Source organism: Erpetoichthys calabaricus, chromosome 15 (genome assembly GCF_900747795.2).
Source record: "Erpetoichthys calabaricus chromosome 15, fErpCal1.3, whole genome shotgun sequence".
Classification (NCBI taxonomy): domain Eukaryota; kingdom Metazoa; phylum Chordata; class Cladistia; order Polypteriformes; family Polypteridae; genus Erpetoichthys; species Erpetoichthys calabaricus.
In genome coordinates this window covers 33,369,266-33,384,716 of record NC_041408.2, presented here as the reverse complement: position 1 = coordinate 33,384,716, position 15,451 = coordinate 33,369,266, and the positions used below count along the sequence as shown (strand labels likewise).

The following is a 15,451-nucleotide window of genomic DNA, read 5'->3' as shown; positions in this document are numbered from 1 at the left end:
CCCATTGATCAGTTCATGCTGAATGAGTGACTGTGACCGTCTGAGTACACTGACTGATTGAATGAGCCAGTATGCCCCTACTGATCTGCAGAACCATTGCAAGTTCATTCACGAACTGCAGACAAGAAACTCTGAGTGCTGTACATTGAACTAGTTCACCAAAAGAATCAGTTTGTGTATTTAATGGAGGAACATATTGCAGACAAGAGACTAAGCAGTACAGTACTCTAAATTAGTTCACTGAAAGAATCAGTTCACGTACTGAACAGAGGAATGAGACTTGCAGTATGTTACACTGAACTAGCTCACCAAAAGAATCCGTTTGTGTACTGAATGGAAGAAAGAACTGCAGAAAAGAGACTCGCAGTACATTGAATCTCAGTTCAGTTCACTGAAGATATACAGTATATATGGGAGTTTGTGTCAGAGAGGATGGGATATAAAAGAAATTGTGGGAGTTTAATCCAAAACTGAAATAGTTTTATTCTGTCATAAAATATGTATGCATTTACGTTTTGTTTCTTTCAACATCTAGGTTATAAAAAGGTATGCTTATTTGATTATTATGTATGAATTATTTATTTTTTTGGTTACTTTTTATATCATTTATATTGTTTGGTGATTAAAGGTGTTACAGATTTGTAGGTTTTAAACTATAATATAGCTTGCTGCTGTTTTTTTAAGTAAATGAATCGATTCAAACATTTTAATCATTTTGGTGAACTGAACAAAATGAATCGAATCACTATTGTTTTGCACATCACTACTCGTAATCGCTTCTACAGAAGCTTTTTTTTAATTGATGCAAAAGTGTCATGTTCAAAGTCGCTTTCGAGTTACTTCTCACAAAATAATTAGTTAAGTTAGACAATTTGTGTCTGGCTTCATTGTTTACTTTATTTACTTCGTTGAGAATCACAGCTCTTTGTTAAATGTGACTGTTAGCATCATTGCTTTTAAAATACTTATTCCATATCCAAATATCATATATAGAGACTAAATTATATTAGTTGTATATATATACCTCAATTTTAACAGTTGTTCAGATAACCTCAGGAGCAGGATTCAACTATTGTAATACGTTTTATTTGGTTTTTGAAAAAGTCACAGTGCTTAACAACCAATCAAGTTCAGAATGGATTCTTCTTTCCAGAGGACATTTTTGACAAAGTGTTTTTGTTCCTTCACATGCAACTTGATGCTATAGTGAACCATTTGTTTTAGAGAGAGGTGGTGGTTTATCCTTGTGATCCATCCATGAAAGACTTACTTTTATTTTTTTCAAATGGTTAAACTATACAATTAATGTCAAACAATAACATTTTATCTTGTTTACAGTGGCTTGTAGATCCCTGTATGTAGCCTTTGATTTTTTAGTGATTTTAATTTGCACATAATGTTTTCTTTATTTTTAGTGAACTAGGTAGAATTTTTATATTGAGGTAGTAGGTAACTCTTAAGATCATAAATTAGTCAAGTGCAGTTGATTACTAGCCTTAACTGACAGTAAAGCATTAAGGATGTATATATTTTTTTCTACACATGGCTTGGGATGAATATTGTGAAGAAAGAATGTACTGTATTATAAAGACCAATATTGATTAGATTGCATCACCTTTCTAAAACAGGCTTTAGATATGCATTAAACAACTGTAAGCACAGTAGCTTATTACACACAAGGTTTTTCAGTCAATGACAGCATCATATGGGAATTTTTTTTATTTAAAGCAGGTTATTGGGTAAAAACATGTGCACAATTCTGAGAAAAATATGGGCACTGTTAAAGAGTTAAGTGATTTTGAAAATTGGCATGTTTACAGGTACCTGATATGCAGCAGTATACTAGGTATAACAATATTGGTATAGATTTCACGGACAGCAGAATGGGTCAGCAACCAAACATTATCTAGACGAACAAAGATCTTGAGGTTTAAAAAAAAAAGATACTTTTTATAAAATGTGGTAATCAAAGCTGACAAACTAAATTCTAGACTAAAGCAAGCAAGACTAAATTCGTTCCACTAAACGATGAGTACACAGTGGCATTGAATGATGGAATAAGAATGTACTACTGTTTGTATTTTTTCACTTCTCAGTTCCACTCCTGTCAGTTAAAAATAACGCAAATTCTGGATGAAAGAGGATTTGTAAAAGTACCTAATCTGGTTGGCGGCAGGGAAGTATTTACAGGCAATAATATATGCAATAAAACAATAAGATGATGATGTATAAATAAATACAGTAAACAAATAAGAGTATCAGAACATGAATGAAACATTAAATAAGAGTAAGTAAAAATAGATGACAATCCAGATGTAACTTACAATATAATTACACATAAACCAAAAGGTGTGTACAGGGGTAGGTAAGATCAGGTTAGTGGGAGTTCAGTGACTTTAAGGCCTAGGAGATAAAGCTGTCCCTGAAGCTGGTTGAGCCTAATGGTGAGGCTATATAGCTATTGTATATCCTGTTAAGTCTGATCTTGAATTTGAACTTTGTTGCCATGCAACACAGTTGCTAGAAGTTTGTTCTTGGTATTAAATTCATACACATTACAAGATAAATATAATTAAACAAAACAATATAATATACATGACACAATCACATTATACAATAGTAATGAAAATTTGAGTGATTGCAATAGGAAAGAAACAGTTTATATATCTAGTAGTGACCTTCAGTGACCAGTAACATTTGCCCAGTGGTTGCCCGGTAGAGTGTAGTCTTTTTTTTTTTTTTATTTCCAGCTTATTTCCTGACCCAACATGTACACCAATCAACCGCAATATTAAAACCACCTGCCTAATATTGTGTAGATCCCTCTCATACCACCAAAACAGCGAGGCATGATCTCCACAAAATCTCAGAATGTGTCCTGTGGTGTCTGGCACTAAGACTGTATAAGCAGGTCATTTAAGTCTTTTAAGATGCAAAGTGGGGCCTCCATGGATCGGACTTGCGATTAACAGATGCTTGATTGGATTGAGATCTGGGGAATTTGGAGGCCAACTCAACACCTTGAACTCTTTGCCATGTTCTTCAAACCATTCCTGAGAAATTTTTGTAGTGTGATATGGTGCATTATCCTGCAGAACGAGATCACTGCTACCAAGAATTTTTTGGCATTTATAAAAACATATTGATGTGTGGTAAAATGGCTAGAACAACACTGATTTGGTTCTTGAAATATCCTTGAGTCATCTTAGTCATTCCATTTATTTGGCAAGTTGCACTACTGGCACAAGAGTCAAATTAATCTTCTCCTTCTTCTTTCAGCTGCTCCCGTTAGGGGTCGCCAAAATGGATCATTTTCTTGCATACCTTTCTGTCCTCTGCATCTTGTTTTGTTACACCCATCACCTGCATGTCCTCTCTCACCACATCCATAAACCTTCTCTTAGGCTTTCCTCTTTTTCTGTTGCCCGGCAGCTCTATCCTTAGCACCCTTCTCCCAATATACTCAGCATCTCTCCTCTGCACATGTCCAAACCAACGCAATCTCGCCTCTCTGACTTTGTCTCCCATCCGTCCAACTTGAGCTGTTCCTCTAATATACTCATTTCTAATCCTATCCATCCTTGTCACACCCAATGCAAATCTTAGCATCTTTAAATCTGTTACCTCCAGCTCTGTCTCCTGCTTTCTGGTCAATGCCACCATCTTCAACCCATACAACATAGCTGGTCTCACTACCGTCCTGTAGACCTTCCCTTTCATTCTTACTGATATCTGTCTGTCATAAATAACTCCTAACACTCTTCTCCACCCATTCCACCCTGTCTGTACTCTTTTCACCTCTCTTCCATAATCCCCATTACTCTGTACTGTTAATCCCAAGTATTTAAACTCATCCACCTTCGCCAACTCTAATTCTTCCATCCTCACCATTCCACTGACCTCCCTCTCATTTACACACATGTATTCTGTCTTGTTCATACTGACCTTCATTCCTCTCCTTTCTAGAGCTTATCTCCACCTCTCCAGGATCTCCTCAACCTGCTCCCTACTTCGCTATAGATCACAGTGTCATCAGCAAACATCATGGTCCACAGGGACTCCTGTCTAATCTCGTCTGTCAACCCGTCCATCACCATTGCAAATAAGAAATGGCTCAGAGCCGATCCCTGATGTAATCCCACCTCCAACTTGAATGCATCCGTCACTCCTACCACAGACCTCACCACTGTCACACTTCCCTCGTACATAACCTGTACAACTCTTACATACTTCTCTGCCATGCCCGACTTCCTCATACAATACCACAGCTCCTCTCGAGGCACCCTATCATATGCTTTCTCCAGGTCCACAAAGACACAATGCAACTTCTTCTGGCCTTCTCTAAACTTCTCCATCAACATCCTCAGAGCAAACATTGCATCTGTGGTGCTCTTTCTTGGCATAAAACCATACTGCTGCTCACTAATCATCACCTCACTTCTTAACCTAGCTTCCACTACTCTTTCCCATAACTTCATGCTGTGGCTCATCAATTTTATTCCCCTGTAGTCCTGCACATCCCCCTTATTCTTAAATATCGGTACCAGTACACTTCTTCTCTACTCCTCAGGCATCCTGTCACTTTCCAAGATTCCACTAAACAATCTGATTAAAAACTCCACTGCCATCTCTCCTAAACACCTCCATGCTTCCATAGGTATGTTATCTGGACCAATGGCCTTTCCATTTTTCATCCTCTTCATAGCTGTCCTAACTTCCTCCTTGCTAATCCGTTGCACTTCCTAATTCACAATCTCCACATCATCCAGCATCTTCTGTCTCTCTCGTTCTCTTCATTCATCAGCCTCTCAAAGTATTCTTTCCATCTTCTCGACACACTCTCCTCGCTTGTGAGTATGTTTCCATCTTTATCCTTTATCACCCTAACCTGCTGCACATCTTTCCCAGCTCGGTCCCTCTGTCTAGCCAATCAGTACAGGTCCTTTTCTCCCTCCTTAGTGTCCAACCTTTCATACAACTCATCATACGCCTTTTCTTTAGCCTTCGCCACCTCTCTCTTCACCTTGCGCCTTATCTCCTTGTACTCTTGTCTACTTTTTGCATCTCTCTGACTATTCTACTTCTTCTTTGCCATCCTCTTCCTCTGTATACTCTCCTGTATTTCCTCATTCCACCACCAGGTTTCCTTTTCTTCCTTCCTCTTTCCAGATGTCACACCAAGCACCCTTCTTGCTGTCACCCTTACTACATCTGCTGTAGTTTCCCAGCTGTCTGGCAACTCTTTACTGCCACCCAGTGCCTGTCTCACCTCCTATCTAAACTCAACCTTGCAGTCTTCTTTTTTCAAATTCCATTTGATCCTTGGCTCTGCCCTCACTCTCTTCCTCTTCTTGATCTCCGTCATCCTACATCCTACAGACTCCTACAGACCACCATCATATGCTGCTTAACTACACTTTCCCCTACCACCACTTTGCAGTCTTCAATCTCCTTCAGATCAACTCTTCTGCATAGGATGTAATCTACCTGTGTGCATCTTCCTTTCGGCAAAATCCACTATCCTCTGACCGTCTTCATTCCTCTCCTTGACACCACACTTACCCATCACCTCCTCGTCTCCACTGTTCCCTTCATCAACATGCCCATTGAAATCCGCTCCAATCACCACTTTCTGTTCCTTGGGTACACTCACTCCAAAAATCATCTTTCTCACCCATTGCACAACCAACTTGTGGTGCATATGCACTAACAACATTTATCATCACACCTCCAATTTCCAGCTTCATAATCTGCCTGACACTCTTTTCACCTCCAAAACACTTTTGACATTCTGTTCCTTCAGAATAACTCCTACCCCATTTCTCCTCCCATCCACACCATGATAGAACAATTTGAATCCACGTCCGAACCACCTAGCCTTACTCCCCTTCCATTTAGTCTCTTGCATGCACAATATACAGTATCAGCCTTCCTTCTCTCCATCGTATCTGCTAACTCTCTCCCCTTACCAGTCATACTGCCAACATTCAAAGTTCCTACCCTCAGTTCCATTCTCTTCACTTTCCTCCTCTCCTCCTGCCTCTGGTCATGTCTCCCCCCTTTTCTTCTCTTCCTTTTTCTTTGGCCGACAGTAGCCTAATTTCCACCAGCACCCTGTTGGCTAACAGTACTGATGGCGGTCGTTGTTAACCCGGGGCTTGACCAGTCCGGTATGGAAATTTGTATTGTCCACATATTGATTTGGTAAAATTTTACACCGGATGCCCTTCCTGACATAACCCTCTCCATTTATCCAGGATTTGGACCAGCACGTAGAAACACACTGGTTTGTGCATCCCCTGTGGCTGGGTTACGCAACTGCACTATTACTCTGGGTAAATACTGTGAGCTTTATAGTCAGTTTTAATAAGCGGCAAGCAATTAAAAATAAGGCAGATGTTTGAATTCATATGTGTTTTTACTGGGTTCATGTAATTTGCTATGAATAATTAGAACCAGTGTGTAAAGTAGTTCTGGATTCTTGTGCTGATTTATACTGGAAAAGTAGTAAAAAGCCCTGAAATTTGAAAAGCATTGAAGCATGTGAACCCTGAATCAAGTTTAAAAATAAATGAATGAATAAATAAACAAAAATTGCTCTGTGAAAAATCCTAAGTTTTGTGTCATTTGTGTTTTCTATTTATCCTGAGATTTTGTAGGTGGCTTTTGTCTTTTTGTAATTATACTAAATCAGTATAATGCAAACTTTGCTTTTAATTTTATTTTTAATAACTGGGTGGCCTCCTTACCATAATTTTAAGTCCTGCTATTCAAGCATTTGATTTGAGGGATTGCTGTGTTGCTTTTGCCTGAAAGTGGTATACTGTACCTTAAGGAAGGAAGGAAATGTTTTCATAAAAAAATTTTGAAATTGTAATTTAAATTGTACTTCAGAAAGTAGATTGCGGTTGTTTGTTTATCATGGAATCACTAGTTCCAAGAATGTTTACATGATTTATTTAGTCTGTGTTTGTCCAGTGATATTGATTGAATTAAATGTCTTTTATGAACAAACGACATGCATGGAAGTGTAAATGTTTTTTATAATTTATCTTGTTTATACTTTTAAGATAAAACACAATTTGCTTATCAGTCATTTGAAAAGCTGATCAGTCTCTCAGTAGGTTTTTCAACCTCTCGCAGCTAGAAAAAAAAATCAATTTTTGTCATCTCTTTCTCAGCAGTAACATGTGATTATTGCATAGCAAATTCACCTGCTTAAGTTAGAATCTACTTTGTACATTGCAATGCTGAGCTGGCATTTCAGAAGTTTATGAGTCTAGAGAACTGTGTTTTGGGGGTTTAAAATGCTGGGGTAGTGTGAATGAAAGGCAAGAATGAAGAATAATTTCTATATTTTAAAGAGAACATAGTAGTGTGAATTTAGCCTCAGTTTGTGGAGTCAGTGGTTCTATTGCTAGGTTCTTGTGTATTTCTGAGTTTCTCACTCAATTTCAATTGTTCCAAGCCTCTCTACCTTTATCTTACAGCTGTGAGCCCACATGGTGGCTCCATTCAGCTTTCCACACTTAGACTGACTAGGATATGTAGATCCCCTAGCCCATGAATATGAATACCACTTCCACACCTGGCAACAAGAGTGCATCCCAATATTCCTGCTACTGGTTCAGTTTGCATACATTTATTCAGAACTGTCATATGAGTCATACAGCAATTTTAGATTGTTTTTCTCTCTTCACACTCTTCAGAGCAATGGGTAAACCACATCTTTGGACATAGATAAGCTGATCCCAATCTAAACTTTTTATATTTATTTTTCATTTGGCATGGCAGTCGTGTTGTTTATTAATTTGTATCATGAAATGCACAGTGAAATTGTCATAAGTTTTCTTCCTAACAACACTGATAATGAAGCAGTGTATAAAAGCAGTTGCTGTGTGAGACTGGATATAATCAAGAATGTTGATATATTTGATGGTTTTAGATGCAGTTGTGTTACAGTATGATAGTGTTTTGTGATGTACAGAGGATTTTAAAATAAAAACAATGCAGGTCAGGCTGTGTGGGTGTGCAAAGTCATGTGGACTTGGGGTGTTAATCAGGAGACTGGGGCTAGTCATGTTTGCTTATGAGTGCCCGAATGGTACTCGGTTTCTTCAGTGACACTCTACATATTGTAATTCAGGCGCAGCATCCATAGATGCATAACGGAGAGCCTGTGGAGAATGAGGGAAAAAGAACTGTAAAATGAAGAGAGTGAGAAAGACAGTCAGTGGTGGTGAGGAAGCAGTCGGTCATTGGCCCCCTGAGGGGGCTAGAGGAACAGCACTTCGGTGTGGATTGATTAAGTGTAGTACTAGGGATCCTGTAGACGTTGCAGAAGGCATATGGAAGACAGAGATCTGACTCCGAGCATCCCAAAAGACAGTGGAGGATGGTGGTCAGGGTGAGAGCTGGAGAGAAGGACTGTAGCTAATGGCATCTGAGCAGAACTGCAGGACCTGAAAAATTAGCTGGGGAGAAATTGGAAAAAAATGCACTGGATTTTGCAGTGTGTGAATTGTTTTGTTTAAGCAGGAATACAATCCTGGATTTCATTTTATTGATGAGTTTTAAGAATTTGGACATATTTGAGCTAACAACTTTCTCATTGGGCACTGTTTTCCATTGATTATTTTGTTGAATCTGTACTGCACTTTTTAACATTGATTTATTGCATAATAAAAGCACAGAGCACTGGTTTTTTTGCACCATCTCTTGCTTTATTGTATGTATTCATTGCCCATTCCGTCTGAGTTTATGACTATCGATGTGCCCGGTTCAACAGAGTATGCCAACTGTGGGCAACCTGGGCATTACAGCAGGACAGAGATGTGCCTTATTGGTGTATTGGCCCATAAATGAAACAACATTAAAAACCACCTGTCTTAATATTGTGTAGGTCCCCCTTGTGCTGGCAAAACAACTCTGACCTGTTTAGGCATGAACTCTACAAGACATCTGAAGGTGTTCTATGGTGTCTGGCATCAAGATGTTAGCAGCAGACACTTTAAGCCTTGTAAGTTGCTTCATGGATTGGATTTGTTTTTCTAGCACGTCCCACAGATGCTTGATTGAATTGAGATCTAGGGAATTTGGAGGCCAAGTCAGCACCTTGAATTCTTTATGTTCCTCAAACCATTCCTGAACAATTTTTGCAGTGTGGCAGAGCGCATCATCCTGCTAAAGGAGGTCACTGCCACAAGGGAATACCATTACCATGAAGGGATGTACACGGTCTGCTACAATATTTAGGTAAGAGGTACTTGTCAAAGTAACATCCACATAAATGCCATGATCCAAAGTTTCCCAGCAGTACATTTCCCAGAGCATCACACTGCCTTCCCCGGTTTGCCTTCTTCCAGTAGTGCATAAAACAAAATTTGATTAATTGGACCAGGCCATCTTCTTCAGTTGCTACATGGTCCAGTTCTGGCACTTACAACCCTATTGTAGGTGCTTTTGGCAGTGGACAGCATAGATAATCTGAACGGTCTATGGTTACACAGCTTCATACATAACAAGTTGATTGGTGGTGTTCCCATTCTTCTCTTAACATTCCACTTGTTGCAGACAAATTACATTATCTACATTTAACACTAATGAATCATTATCAAATTCACTAAACCAACTTGCTAATAATGTTATTCAGACCCTTTGCTGTAGCACTCGTAATTGAGTTCAGATGCCTCCTGTTTGCTTTAATATTTTTGATGTGTCTAGAACTTGATTTGAGTCCACATATAGCAAATTGAATTACTGTAATTTGAATAGTTTATAAAGGCACTCGTGTATATAAGGTCTCAATATTCATTCTGCATATCAGGACAAAAACCAAGTCTTGAAGTCCGAAGAGCTCTCTGTAGACCTCTACGATAAAATTACGGTGAGGCAAGGGTGTGAAACTATTTCTAAATCTTAAGTGTCCCAGGGTGCACAGTGGCCTTAAAAATTGCAAGATGAAAAAAGAAGTTTTGAACCACCAGGACCCTTCCTGTGGTTGAAGAACCAAACTGAATAACCTGACATGTATGGCCTTGGTCAGAGAGGTGACCAAGAAACCACTAGTCACTCATAACAGCCTCAGAAGTCCTCTGCTGAGATAGGTAAACCTGTTGTAAGAATGTCAATCTCTGCAATCAGGCATTTATAGTAGAGTGGATAGACAGAAGCCAATCTTGAGTGAAAGGCATATGACAGCTTAAAGAACTCTGAGGAAAAATATTCTCTGGTCTTATAAATTAAAAAGTATTTAGGCAGAACTCCAAGCAGTGTGTCAATGTTGGCTTTGAAAAAAAAAATCTGCTCCAGACTGCACGCAGCCTCAGACTAGGGTGACAACAATGGCCCAAAGCATACAGCCAAGACCACGCTGGAATGGCTTCTGGGCACGTCTCTGACTGTCCTTCAGTGGCCCATCCAAATCCAAGACTTAAACTCCATAGAACATCTGTAGAGAGAACAGAAATCAGCAGTTTATAGATGCTTCCCATTCAGTCTCATGCAGGTTAAGAGTATCTGCTATGAAGAATGGGATAAACTGCCAAAATCCAGTTGTACAAAGCTTGTAGAGACTTCCCCAAAATTACATTAATTACATACAGCTTTAATTCACTTTAGAAAAGCAAAGTTAATACAAGTACCACTAATATTTCTGAATTGCATTTTAATGAATGTACAAAGTAACATCAATTGAACAAATTTTAAGTCTACTCAGAAAGAAGAAAAATAACTGCATTTTAGGACTAGACAACCAGGCAGAGTAGCTGTGTAATACACCTTTGTATGTCTATTTGATAACTTTGGCACTTGAACAAATAAAACAAAATGATAATAAGTTTGAATTAAAGAGCACAATCTAAGACATAAACAAGAAAACTTTGGTCTCACTTTATTTTGCGCTTAATACAAAGTGTTTGAAATTGTCAGGTTTTAAGTGGAGCAAGAAGGTGGTTGGAATAAAGGTTAGAGTTGTTGTTCTCAGCATGTGTTTCAGTGTTCAAAGAGTAAAATATGTAACTTTGCATTTCAGTAGTATTGTAGGATGGTAGAGCAGGATGTCATTGTTATTCTGTGGTTTAGTGCAGCTGCCATTAATTGGCAGGACAGTGGTCTTAATTCCAGGTCCAGTTATTGTCTGTAGTGTTTACACATTTTCTATAGACGTGTTTGGTGTTTTTTTTTTTCCCCTATGTCCCATAGTCATGAAGATTAGTTTTGGTAATGTCCATAAACTGGTTTAAGGGGTTGATGGGTTGGTTGAGTTTGCATGTGAAGCACTGGTTAAGGTTTGTGCATTGTACCGAAAACAGTTTAGTTAGGCTCTATTCCCCTTATAAACTGAGGCTAAGTGGGTTGATAAGAAATAAAACAAGAAGAAATACTGCCAAACAGATAAAACCAGTTGCAATGCTCATTGTCTTATCCATGTGTAAAGGGTGTTTTTTTTTGGTGACTGTTCATGTTTGTCTAGTTCAAGTTATAATTGTCTTCAATTGCTATGCTTTTTCATGAGTGTTTTTATAAAATTATGTACATGATTTTAAGTAGTTGTGTCCCTCTATCCCCATTTGTGAATCCATTTGTCATTATCTCAGTTGGTAAATTTTGAATATATCTATTCAAACATAAGCACTTTCTGACAAAAACAGACTATGTACATAATTCATTACATGTTAATGAGATAGCTAATTTGTCATTAAGAGCCAAAATACTATTTAACCTTTGGGTGCAACTTTTTTATTGAAATAAACATTACCTGACTTTGATTAACTATTATTTATTTTTAAAGGCTGCTACAGATAGTTCATCAAACTCTTCTCAGAAGAAGGAGCTGTCAGTGCAGGCACTAGCCCCCTCTTCTTTCTGTGAACCACGACGACACCGCTGTATTCTGGGCCACAAGCATGACCATTACCCACTGCCTGACCACTACCTTCTTGAACAGGTAAGCTATCCTGGGCAGTACACAAGTAACATTTGTATCTTTGTTGATAGTAAACTGATTGACATAGTAAACATTATATTACACCATTCCTTTCAATAGAGTTTTTGTAACTTTTGACAGAATATTGTTTGGTTGGAAGCAGAAATAATCGTAAAATAGATTGCACATTTTTTGGTCCAAGTCCTAGTTAGACACCAACCATTCATTTAAATGTAAACATTTGGCTTCAAAAGGTTTTATGCATTTTAATTGCAATAGTGTATATGGACCAGAATGAATGTACTCTTATTATTTTTGGAAGAATGGCAAATAGAGCAGATTTCCCTAAAACATTTTCAAAAGAAAATCATAGGTTGTAAGAGATGCAGTGTGGCCATATAAAGATTAATATGTTAAGCAATTTTAGTATGACAATAAAAGGACATAATTTACCAAAACAGACATATGTGTTTCATGTTTCAAACTCTTAACTGGCAATTTTATACAGGATGAATATTTTCTACCTCATATTTATACTTTTGTTTCTACAGCAGGGTGTTACTACGTAAACAGTTGAGAAATAGTGTGGAGAGTACTTTTGTTTTGTCCTCCTAACTACCATTTATAAGAAGAAACTCACACCAGTTAAGAACCACCACTGTAAATAAGAAAACAAAAATATAGCCAACAACATCATTTATTTATATAGCACATTTTCATACAAATAATGTAGCTGAAAGTGCTTTATATGTTGAAAAAAGACAAAATAAATAAGAATTAAGATTAGGGAACACTAATTAACATAGAATAAAAGTAAGGTCCGATGGCCAGGGAGGACAGAAAAAGCAAAAAAAAAAAAAAAACAGCTGGAGGAAAAAAAAATCTGCAGGGGTTCCAGGCCACGAGACCGCCCAGCCCCCTCTAGGCATTCTACCTAACATAAATGACCTCAATCAGTCCTCATTGTATTCAGGGTTCTCATGGAAGACTTTGATGATGATGGTCATTCCTAATGAGACTGTCTAACAGGCCAAAATAAAATTATTTTTTAATAAAATATATTAATCCTGTTGAAGTGTTATATGATCGTTATGTATTTTATTTTTAATACCAATATTATTGCTAAATTTATCTATTCATTCTTTTCAGTCTGTATCTACACTACAGCATCACAATAATTTTCAAGATGATAATGAAGAAGTTGTTCGAATCAATCCTCGTGAAAAAACTTGGATGACTGGTTATGAGGATTATAGGCATGCTGCTGCACGTGAGAAATGTCTTGATATCGAAGATGTGGACTCCTATGTACAGTTTGCCAAAAGTGACGTCTCAAAACATGATTACAATTACCCTTATGTTCCAAACTGTGACTTTAGCTTCAGCAAAGAGCTGAAAAGCAGTGGCAGCTGTATTATTAATGCTCAGCCTGTGTCTCAGAAGTCAAAATCAAAGAGGAGGAAGGAGGATGGGGAGAGATCAAGATGCATATACTGCAGGGACATGTTTAATCTTGAGGAGAATGGACGTGGACAGTGCCAAGATGCTCCTGACCCTATTCGCACCTGCATCCAGCGGGTCAGTTGCATGTGGTGTGCAGATACTCTGCTTTATCACTGCATGTCTGACCCTGAAGGGGACTACTCAGATCCTTGCTCTTGTGACACTAGTGATGAAAGGTTCTGTCTCCGGTGGTTAGCTCTTATAGCTTTGTCCTTATTGGCTCCCTGTATGTGCTGTTATCCACCACTACGTGCATGCTACCACTGTGGAGTCCTTTGCAGGTGCTGTGGTGGAAAACACAAAGCAGTGGGATGAATTTTTTTGGGGGGGTTCTTTTCAAACTCCAATACTGAGAATGTTGGAAGAATATTTTGGAGTTAACTATCTTTGCCTTACTCTGTGTTGGAAGAAATAGCCCATGGTGCCATCTTGCAGTCTATATATATATAATATATGAATATATATATATATATATATATATATATATATATATATATATATATATATATATATATATATGAATATAAATTGTTCAGTCATTTTTAAAGACTAACCAATCATAATTCATTTATAGAAATATGTTAAAGGGGAGAATGTCTTGTACTTCATGTTTTGACATTTCTTTTAAGAGCTTGGACTTTTTATTAGTGGTGCATTTTTGAGGATCTTGTTTAAACATTTTGATGTATTAATTGGCCCTTATATTTGTATCTGTCTCTCTCTTCCTCTTATTTTTTTTTTCTCCTCATAAAAAAGGCACTTAAATTGGACTGCTAGAAATATTTCTTATTTGCTGTTTAGTTCACCAGAAATATTTAACCTGTGTTTGAGTGGATAGTGTGCATTTATTCAGTTATTTTTTTAATAACAAAAGGTTTTGGAAAACAACCTCATTGTTTCTATTTGGAAAACAAAATCATAAGCTGTATCTTGTATATGTGTTTGTATATATAGTATCACTACCATTTATATCCTTTTAATGGCTGCCACTGTCATTCTCTCCAATCAAAAATAGTGTATAATGAGATTTATTAGAAACAGTTCACTCCCAAAGATGCTAGACATGTCAACCAAAGGGAAGTAGAACAATTGAGAGTGATGGAAATAAAAAACTGTTTTAAATAGCGCACAGAGAGAAAGACTGATAAAAAGGATCATAATATAATCAGTCCTAATTATAATGGACCTTTTTTTTTTTTTTTTTTTTTTTTTGTAAATGTACTTTTATGTTGCATAAGTGTAGTCTTAGAATCAAGTCCAGCAGTCCTTTTTCTCCTGTTTGTAGCCATTGCAGCCTGCCTGATGATTGAAACTACTTTGTAGTAATTAAATACTTTCAAAAACTAGGGATTGTTTGGTACACAACTTTTAAAAGGTGCTCAGATAGCTTGCAGAGCGATTGTGAACTATACAGCTACACAAGTCCGATATGTGTGCTTGTATGTTGTTTTGCATTTGGAGTTATTGAATTAGTTAATTTGAAAATGTCTATAAAATGTTAATTGATTTGTTTGGATTTGCTTACTTATGGAGTAGTCACTGTTTTTTTTCCAGATAATGTCCATGTTATGAGATGTGTGTTTTTGTGTGCAAGGGCAGCTTTGACTAGTCCATAAGAGAGCTACAGATATACATATACCCTTGTTCAAAGGTTGTAATTAGCTAGAAGAGTATTTTTATAACATTTTACACTATCCAAATAATTTTTAATGAAAAGTTAGTTTTTATCTTTAATAGCATAGTACAATCTAAATAAATGAGGCAGCTAAGAAAAGTCTGGCAGAGCCAACAGTGCTGGTACTGCCTTATTTGCTTTTGTGTAGTAAAATTGCCAGTGGTATTGTACCTTCTCCATGTTCACAACCAAACCTTCAGACACACTAATATCTGTGTGAATGCTATACAGATAATTTTTAAAAATGAACCATAGTTGGTTACATCATTTTGTTGTTTTAAGTAATTTTTACTCCTCTCATGTTTAAATACTACTTGCAACCACATTGTGGTTGCTTTTACCCTCAG

At 37.4% G+C, this 15,451-nt stretch overlaps 1 protein-coding gene across 1 annotated transcript in view; it reads left to right on the top strand.

Moving 5' to 3' along the window:
• The window catches only part of LOC114665849 (sprouty-related, EVH1 domain-containing protein 2-like), a 149,760-nt gene extending 135,888 nt beyond the window's left edge, over positions 1 to 13,872 (top strand). The window contains exons 5-6 of the mRNA XM_028820499.2: positions 11,792 to 11,947; positions 13,076 to 13,872. Of these exons, the coding sequence (XP_028676332.1) occupies positions 11,792 to 11,947; positions 13,076 to 13,744 (825 nt within the window). The 3' untranslated portion in view covers positions 13,745 to 13,872. The remainder of the gene's footprint in view (positions 1 to 11,791; positions 11,948 to 13,075) is intronic.
• The last annotated feature ends 1,579 nt before the right edge of the window (positions 13,873 to 15,451 follow it).